We start from the raw sequence: 10,037 nt of genomic DNA, 5'->3' as shown, positions 1-10,037 counted from the left end.
TTAGAATGTTGTTCATGTATGTACATTATATATGAGTTCGGGTTTCTCCGTACACAAATGCCTGACTACCTTCGTAGAAAGAACACTTCTTCGATGATCTAAACCTGTATCAACACAACGTTCCAAAATCGGCTTTAGGTGGTTTGAAGTGTTCTGTTCTACAGGCGATGTAACCTTATATTATTTTATTATCTATATGGTATAAATTTAATTAAGTCTGATCTGGGCAGGAGACGCTCACATTTTCGCGAACACCTGGTATCATCACTGTCATAGTGATTTATAAACACATGCTTATGATATAGTCGGAATCGTACAATGTGATCTGCTTTTAGTAGAGATTTCTTATCATTAAGGAAATGTTTTTTTGTCGCTTTTATTTACATGTTTGATTAAACTGTTCATTGTGTGTGTACATGACTAACCATCTGTCAAGATTTGCCAGCGTAGCTTGATGTTATATTAAAATGAATATTGGTTAAAGAATTGACCTTTGAAATTTATTTCCCTTTCAACTGTTAAGATAATAATATCCCTACTGTGTGTTGTCGGTTCAGTTGGCCCGTTTTGATATACTGAACCGCAAAAGAAACGCGAGATTGTAAAATATTAATTTTATATGGTAAAATGCGGAAAATATATGTCAAGACTGTAGGTGTGAATATTACGTGACGTCCTGATGCGTTTGTGAGACAAACATTCCATCGAACGGTACAACGAGGCCTGAAATTAGTCGCCACAACGGAGCCTTGTCCAAGGCCATGGGTGACAGTTACCATGCTTTGCCGTGGACACCAACATGCTCGTGTAACTCATGGAGGCTATGGGTATAAAAATCAACCTGAACTGCCTTTCTGGCACTCGTAATTTTGAAGCGGAAGGTATGCCTCGATTATCCACACAACAGAGAGAACAAGCGATCGGTCGATTACAAGCTGGACAACGGTCCCAGGTTGTGGCCAACACTTTCAATGTTCACGTCAGCAACATCCACCGTCTGCAGCAGCGCTACAACATCACAAACAGCACTGCAGACCGCGCCCGACGTGGACGCCCCCGAGTGACCACGCCCAGGCAGGATCGGTTCATCCACCGCCAACACCTACGGGATCGCTTCAGACCAGCCAGTGTGACAGCTCGAAACACCATTGGCACTAGAGGGCGACCGATCAGTGACATACGGTAAGGACGTCGGCTGACTACCAACATGTATTGCCGTCGGCCCGCTCGAGTGCCCACCCTCACCGCCCGCCACCGCCAGGCACGGCTGAAATGGGCTACACAACACCGACATTGGCGGCATCAACGATGGAGGACAATTGTCTTCTCTGACGAGAGCCGGTATTGTGGATCCACGTCTGACGGGAGAGTGAGGGTGTGGCGAAGGAGGGGTGAACGCTATAAGGACCATTGTGTGGTGGAAAGAGACCCGTGGGGTGGTCAGAGCATCATGGTTTGGGGTGCTACAGGCCTGAGCCAGAGAATTGGCCCTCATGTGTTTCACAATATTAGCGCTGGCAGGGGGAATGGCATCACAGCGCAACACTACATAGTCAAGGACCAACCTGTAGGTCCCGTGACCAAATCATGGAAACAATGGTTTGAAAGTGTTTTTGAGTTTCCTGGTGTATTCTGAACAATTTTGACTTGGGCTGCCCGATTGTAAATCCAGGGCATTTTGGGGAAGGGTCAACAAAGGTCAAACAGGGGTCAAAATTCAAAATTGTGTCGATATGCATATCAAATTACTCGTCCAGTCATAAGAAACCTAGAAATATATAGTTTGTGATACTTCCGGCCTTAAATGGGGGAGCTATGGCCAAAAACGTTGAAAGGTCAACGCACTTTTGGCAGTCGGTGAAATTCACAAACACAGTTAACATTGTCCGATAGTCATGATTTTAGTGTCTAATAATATGTTTTCTGACATGACAAATTCAACCAAGCACCTTCTTTAAAAGTAAAAAGGGTTACCTTGACCTTGAAAATCGAAAATGGTTGCCATGCTTCAGCAAAGTCATTGGAAACAGGATCCTTGGCCAATAACGCAGCATATTTCAGAATCCATTGTCCAGAAATGCTTACTTGCCAATACGGTATTCACAGCCAGCACTGCCTCAACATCTGAGTGATGCCAGAGCAAACTGCTCTGTAGAATCGGACACAGATTCTAGATTCAAGTGATTGTGACAGTGATTCCGACTCTGCATCTGATTGGTATGACACAGAGTAGGATGATGAACTGTGCACTAAAGTAAGGTTAGAAAAGCATTACTGGACAATGGATTCTGAAATATGCTGCGTTATTGGCCAATGATCTTGTGACTTTGCTGAAGCATTACAATTCTTCATGCAGCCAACCATTTTCGATTTTCAAGGCCAAGGTAACCCTTTTTACTTTTAAAAGTTGCTTGGTTGAATTTGTCATGTCAGAAAACATATTATTAGACACTAAAATCATGACTATCGGACAATGTTAACTGTGTTTGTGAATTTCACCGACTGCCAAAAGTGCGTTGACCTTTCAACGTTTTTGGCCATAGCTCCCCCATTTAAGGTCGGAAGTATAACAAACTATATATTTCTAGGTATCTTATGACTGGACGAGTAATTTGATATGCATATCGACACAATTTTGAATTTTGACCCCTGAGTGACCTTTGTTGACCCTTCCCCAAAATGCCCGGGATTTTCAACCGGGCAGCCCAAGTCAAAATTGTTCTGTATACATCAGGAAACTCAAAAACACTTTCAAACCTTTGTTTCCATGATTTGGTCACGGGACCTACAGGTTGGTCTTCTAGTAACATTGACCAGATCCTGAGACCTTACATCGTTCCCTACTTCGCACATCACCAGAACCACGTGTTCCAGCAGGACAACGCGCGTCCCCACACGGCCAGGCTCACCAGGAACTTCCTGCACCAGCACAACATCCAAACTATGCCATTGCCGGCTATGAGCCCGGATTTAAAACCGATCGAGCGCCTGTGGGATGAAATACAGAGACGGCTGAACCAGGTGGTACCAACACCAAGAACTCGTGCTGATCTGGAGGCAGCTTTCGTCAGGGTGTGGGCACAGGTGCCTATGGCCTTTGTGAACCGCCTGCTACACTCCATGTACCGTAGGTGTATGGCTGTGTTGAACACCCGGGGAGGGCATACGAGGTACTGACATTTCCCACCCCACCATTTCCATGTGAGTGATCGGCCCAAAGCAAGAACTTACAAGAACGTTCCATGGACTGTGGTCAATGTGCATGCAAAACATGAACTGTCTCAGACTTATCATAATTGACCTCTCTGTCGCTTTGTGAATAAACCATATTTCACAGTCACACAGTACTCGCGTTTCTTTTGCGGTGTAGTATATATTGTTCTAAGCGGGCGAAGTTATCTAAGGTAGAGCGGTTTGGGTAATTTGGAGAATTTATATTAATTTTGTAGTTGTTTTTGGAATTCCTTATTGAAGTTGCTATTGCTACTACTGGCTGAGAAATGGTTTGCTAGATTATTTGCTTTATGTATTGGAATTTGTTGAGTTTTTTATGTTTGGTGTTTTTTTGGTCCGTTTCATGCCACGGATGGCGTGAATTTTGCCTCTTTGACTGAGGGATTCTAAGTCTTCAGATTTTATTTGTTTTAGGATCCAGTGGTATATATTTATAGTGTTCGAAATTATAGTATAAGTTGTATATTTATATACTTATCCTTACATTTCCAACTTCTTCTTCGATCCTATGTGGGAACGTGCTTGAGTCATGTTTCCAGGTTCTGAAAATAAAAATAGCCTCCGAAACCCCCTGCATCTCCACGGTTACGTCCAAAAGCTTGGTCAATTACATGCCTCTCGTGCACGCCGTACCTGCTTGAACTGACCACGTGTGCGCCTCTACCAATTCATTCTCTTTCGCAGAGCTAATAAGGCTAGAGTAAATGAGATGCGGGGATGGTCTGGTGGGCCTATCGCGTGCGAGATAGGATAAGTATATAAATAATTATACAATTTTTACTAAAATATCCAAATCTATAAACTTATCCCATCTCACACTTTGGATGCTGGGCCGCAGATACCCTAACCTGTATAGACTACAACCGTGAGATGTGCGTGAGAAGCTGGCTCTAGACAGTGTCATTTTCAATTTGTTTTAGGATTTTGAAAACTGTCTTGTGTCTAAAAGACATAAACTCGTGAGCGAGAAAAAACACACAAACAACCGCTGTAAACGCACAAGCGAAAACGGTAGACGACTTAAAATCGATCCTGGAAGGACATCAATTCTTCAAACAAAACACAGCAACTATCCCCAACGGACCACAGAGTTTGGTAACTCGTCTAACACATTCGAGTGTATGAATGGGAAACCCGACGCATCAAAATACACGTAACGCCAAGTAAATGTTTAATTATTTGTTTTGTATAATATACAAGTGTAACCCGCAAGGATTACCTAGTATAACAGTTTGTGTTCTGCGTGAGACAGTTGAGGTGCGAACACAAACGAACCGAACTTGCTGAACCCTTGTACCATTGTGACTGAATGTATATGATCAGACGCACCGATTGTTCACTTCGTACATTAAGACTTATAGGTCTCTACAGACTAACTAATACACCCTCCATAAGAGACTCGATCTGGGAAAAGGGGGCACGGGTGGCCCAGTCGTCTAAGGCGCCGCGATTCGCTGTGCAGAGTTGCGTCCCTTGGGCACGCCAGAAACCTATGATTGTGGGTACGAATCCCGGTTCGCCCCGATTATGTTTCTAGGTTTGTCAGCACCGTACCCGTGCTCGTGGGTTTCACCGAAGTGGTAAACGTTGAAGACCTGCATCACTTCGGGCTTTCCTCCCACATTAAGCTGACACGCCGTGATATAACTGGAATACTAATGTTCGTAAAATGTTCAATGATTAATACTGTATGTATAATTGGAACCCGCGAGGATAACAAAGTATAGCAGTTTATTATCTGCGTGAACAGGGGCGAGACAGCTGTTGTGCCGTCGCCAACGGACCGAACTTGTGGAGCCCTTGTACGTCTGTGACTGAAATGTCGCGAAGGTCGTGAGACGAGAAAAAAGAATCAGACTTCCAAAAGCACCCTTCCACGATGGCTGAAAGGGTGCAGTTACTGTGGAGGGTCATGGTAGAAGTAAGCGCACGAGTCTCGTGAGGATTGGACTTTGTAGGTGGAAGCAGCCCGGCGAATGTATACGCTCGCAGAATGATGAAGCGGAGCCAGAAGGATAGTGTCGAACAAGAAACTGCCGACGAAGACACGGTTGACAATGGGATGAAAAGTCTCTTCCGGGAACGTCTGTGGAGGCGAGACGCATCGAGATATTTTTCGAAGTGCCCGAACCGGGCACAAGGAGAGGTCTTCATGGTCGTTCGATCCCCCAAAAAGCCGAGATCGGGGAAATCGTAAATAGCCGGTCCGGCTGTCGGGGAAGTTGGTTCTTTGCCACGAAATCCCAACGGAGCCCAAGGAACGTTTTGCAATTTCCGGATCTGTCAAACTGGACCCTTGTGACATCCAAAGCATGAGTTTCGCTAACCAGTGCAGCGGTGGCCAAAGCCAACAAAAAGACGATTGTCTGGAAGTCCGTCTCCGACAGTGGTTCGTAATCGCCGTAAACCATGTGTTGAAAAATAACGTTTAGGTTCCACCAAGGAGGCCGACAAAGAGCAGCTTGGTCGGCTAATTTGTAGGGAAGGATGTGCGATTGTTGCTCCGTAACCGTGGAAACCTTCGCACCGGACGTAGTGGCAATGACGGAGTTAATAGCCGCGAGGTAGGTTGCCAACGTAGATCCCCGAAGTTTCCAAGTCCAACACAGTAGAGCACGATGGGCAGCAGTGATGGTCTTTGCTACCCGCTGGGAGTAACCAGTTGCGCCAAACGCAAAGATGGAGCGTTGTCAGAGACTGATGGAGCCACCGAGAGAGTGGCTGAAGGGGGAGGTCGTCGCGGAGCGGAAGAGGATGAAATCGAGGATAAAGTCGGCGAGCCTTAGCAAGGTGGGGAACCAGTGTGCTGGCCAATAGGGCGCGAGCAAAATCAGAGACAGGCTATTAGTGCCGACCCGGTGAAGGAGCCCTGTCGAGGGAGAGGCTTAGGCATTGAGACCTTCCCACGAGATCGAGATCACTAACGCGTCATGCTCCCAAGCCCGAGCGTCGGGGATGGGAGATATGAATCGGGATAGTTGAGCGTTGAGAGCGGGTGGCGAAGAGGTCTACTTCCCGCGCCCGATAAAGTTGGCAAATCCATTGGAACGATTGTTGATGAAGAGACCACTCGGTTGGTGTAGTCTGTCTGGTCGGGACAGGGAGTCTGCTTTGACGTTGGATACCCCCGGAATGTGCAGAGCACGGACATGTGTGGTGAGCGAGTTGATGAGAAGAAAAAACTCGAGAGCAAGTGAGAGTAGGGACATCCTGTTGATGGACTACCGCCGCGTTGTCAGACTAGATCATGAGGAGGGGTCCAGAAAAGGTTCGACCAATTCGAAATCGGGATAATGGCTGCCTTGAACTCGAGATTATTGATGTGAAGGCAACATTCCAAAGGGGGGGGGGGGGGGGTAATGTTCAGTAAGAACGGTCTGGGAGGGTGAGGTGATATGGGGTTTAAAGTCGTGTCCAAGATTATTGCACTTATATAGCGCAGTGCATGCACGTGGGTGTGGGTGGGTGTGCGTGGCTGCTTGTACTAGTCCGGACTGATGCCGATTCATAGTGCTAGCTTACTGAGATACCATGTCGCAGTTTAACATGAATACCCCACTCAGACACACAATATACTGACTCCGAGCCGACCAGTCCTTGTTTTAGCCCCTTAATGCCGAGCGCCGGTCAGGGTAACAACAAGTACCATCTTTTAACGTCTTTTGGTATGACGCGGCCGGGTATTGAACCCTGGACCTTCCGCTCTCCGGGCTAGACCACGGAGGCGGTCCCGGTCTGGGAGGGAGCGTGATCTTGGACGAGCTAGCCGATGGAACTGTGAATCTGGAGAACCGATCAGTAACTGCAATTTATCAGCGATCCAATGCAGGACCGATTCAGGGTCCGTGGGTTCAAAACTCCCGACCGAGGAAAGCGGTGACGAGGAATCGTCAAGAACGCCTGACGGCTGTTAACTGTCAGCTACTTGAATCTGGATACCGGGATTGCCCGAAGTAGCGGCCGAATCACCCGATCCTGATATTGCTTTCACAAGAGAGTCGAACGATGCTTCCGAAGTCTGTTCTTGATCCCTGGGATCCCAACTCGTGGGTAGGACCGGTGGGCAGGGGTCCGGAGGAGCCGACGAAGAGGGATTACGTTCCAACGATCTGTCCTGAATGAGAACGGCTCCCATAATGACTTTGACGATCGCGTTCTTCATACGATGGTGAACGCCGATCCTGTTACCTGTAAGGCAGGTAGACGTAGCCAGCATAAGAGCGGTAGTCAGGAAAGCGTGAGTAAGCGTATTCGGGACGATGGTTATAAGAGTCATGGTAGATCGGGTAGGCATCCCATCCCTGGTGACGAGCCGCGTTGGCATCAACCAATGGGAAGGTCTCGTGAGGATAACCGCTATGGTGATACTCAACGACCGATGACCAATCTTTGTCGTAGAGAGAACTGTCCCAAGGGTGATCCACTGAAGACGATCGGGAGCAGGAATGATGACGACCATGGTACGAGCGTTCGATAACTGCCGAGGAGCAAGCATGGTAACTCGATCAAGAATGCCGATCCTGGGAGCAAGATCTCAGATCCTACGAGCTGGAAGGTCGATCCTGTGAGCAAGAACGCCGATCCTGGGAGCGGGAACGCTAATTCTTGGAACGAGAGCGCCGATCGTGGGAGTGCCGATCTGTCGTCTTGAAGGGTTTACTTCGCACCGAAGTGTGACGATCTAAAACGACACGAGAGGTAGTAATATCGACGGTCGTATCTCTCGCAGCCTGGGGAGCCTTGGAATCCCCCTCTTTGGAACTGCGATCAACAATATGACGACGATAACGTTGCAGGTAAAAACTTTAAACGCCAAGTCAGTTAGGGAAACTCTTCCCGAGGCAAGAGAGTTAACTGACTTTAAAAGTCCAGTTTCCACCATTGCCGAACTAGGCTGGAATTACTGGGCTGGATTGTAGCGCCACTAGTGGCTTTTACCAGCTATGTCCCTTCTAAGCCTCTCCTATGGACCAATCAGATTCCACCTCTCGTATCACTTACGTTTGCTTCACACAAAATTGTGGCGCCCAGACAGGACGATCTGATTGATAATCCAAGATCTATATTGTGATAAAACGGGTCTTACATCGCGAAATGCACCAAATCACGTGAGCACCTTGATTAAAAACATGATAAGATTTGGAAAATATCTGCTGACAACGAGTTGGCGGTGCAGATGCTTTGCAAATCCTGCGATCGACCGAAATCTGCACGACAGTTTACGAACCGGATTTCGATTTCGGTGCGCGATATTGATTGGACTATGCATAAACTCGTTAGTCCAGCCAAAATGTAACTCCATAATACCAGCCTATTTCGGCAAGGGTGGAAACTGGACTTTTATAGTCAGTTAACTCTCTTGCCTCGGGGAGATGGTTAGGGAATGACATCCCGCACATCGGGAACCTGGGGTGCACCGTCCCCGACAGCCGCAACATAATGAGTGGGGATCAGACGTGCAATAGGTACGTCTGCATTGTTTACAAGCAGGGAGTTTTTTTGTCCATTTTTCCCCATTTTATCTAGGATTCTTGTCAACTTGCCGAAGGACAAACAATTCTCTGATATTCAAACACGTCACCACATGGTGTCGATGAGAAAGAGAATGAATTGGTGAGGCGCACACGTGGTCAGTTCAAGCAGGCACGCCGTGCACGAGAGGCACGTAATTGACCTAGCTTTTGGACGTAACCGTGGAGATACAGGGGGGCTTGGGGGCTACATTGAATCGAAGAAGAAGGGCGAAATGCAAAGTGTGAGATAGGATAAGTTAAAAAATATTTGTTTGTTATGATTTATTATTTGTATACCATTTGCTTCTAGATTTGGGTTTTGTATTCTAATTTCTTTATGGTGTTTTGATATAAAATCGCTGACCTCTTGTTATGGTCTAAAAGTACTGGAATTATCTTGATTGACTAAAACAAATAATCTTGATTGACTAAAACAAATAACGTGTCCTTAATTACGGTTTTTCATAAATGAACTTTCGATACAAATATCTGAAAATTGTAACGAGGGTATCCAACTCCATCCAGAAACTATTAAACTTTTTCTACTCCTTTTTGCTGATGATATAGTTATGTTCTCGAGCACAATACCGGGACTTCAAAAGTTAATAAATGAACTTGAGTATTATTGTAACAAATGGAAATTGAAGGTCAATATCGATAAGACAAAGGTTATAGTTTTCAAAAATGGAGGGAAATTATCAAAACGAGAAAAATGGCTATATAAAGGTGAAAAACTTGAGGTTGTAAGAAGTTACAAATATTCTGGGGTACATTTTACAAATCGACTAACTTGGTCACTGCATTGCAACAAAAAAGCCGCACTGCAAGCCAAAAAGATTTTGATTGGCATTTTACAAAACCTAAAACCCCTTGGAAATATTAGCTATGAAACATTCTCTAAGATCAGTCCTATTCTACTCTATGGTGCTGAAGTCTGGGGCCTAGAGAACTATGATACAATAGAGAAGTAACATCTATTTGCGTATAAAAGATTTTAGGAGTAAATTCCAACATTCCAAATGTTACAGTTTACGGGGAATGTGGGAGAGACCCAATGTATATATTTAGTTACATAAAAGTAATAAAATATTGGATAAAATTGCTTAAAATGCCAAATACCAGATTCCCAAAGAACTGCTATAACATGATGATTCTTTGCGATAGCAGTGGTAAAAATAACTTGGCCTCGGGTGTCAAAAAGATACAACTCCAATCTTGCGGGTATGAGTACATTTGGAGAGACATCATGTAACAGTACCAGATCGTTTCATATATAATTTAAGACAAAGG

The 10,037-nt window shown here is 45.6% G+C and overlaps 1 protein-coding gene across 1 annotated transcript; it reads left to right on the top strand.

The window, feature by feature from the left end:
- The first annotated feature begins 814 nt into the window (after positions 1–814).
- On the top strand, positions 815–5,431 carry LOC139456422 (uncharacterized). Its single transcript, XM_071238127.1, has 3 exons — positions 815–1,182; positions 2,805–3,127; positions 5,193–5,431. Exons 1-3 carry the CDS (start codon positions 815–817, stop codon positions 5,429–5,431), a joined length of 930 nt encoding a protein of 309 aa, XP_071094228.1.
- Positions 5,432–10,037: the final 4,606 nt, after the last annotated feature.

Source organism: Haliotis cracherodii, unplaced genomic scaffold (assembly GCF_022045235.1).
Source record: "Haliotis cracherodii isolate W230 unplaced genomic scaffold, xgHalCrac1.p SCAF_1, whole genome shotgun sequence".
Taxonomy (NCBI): Eukaryota; Metazoa; Mollusca; class Gastropoda; order Lepetellida; family Haliotidae; genus Haliotis; species Haliotis cracherodii.
Note: the sequence above shows the minus strand (reverse complement) of the source record. Positions and strands in the feature narration are given on the sequence as shown.

Bases quoted from the DNA above. Each gene is read 5' to 3' on its own strand.
- LOC139456422 (XM_071238127.1), top strand. From the start codon at position 815: ATGGAGGCTATGGGTATAAAAATCAACCTGAACTGCCTTTCTGGCACT. The intron at 1,183-2,804 runs GTAAGGACGTCG...TTGGTCTTCTAG, and splicing joins CGACCGATCAGTGACATACG to TAACATTGACCAGATCCTGA. The intron at 3,128-5,192 runs GTAGGTGTATGG...TGGACTTTGTAG, and splicing joins CCTGCTACACTCCATGTACC to GTGGAAGCAGCCCGGCGAAT.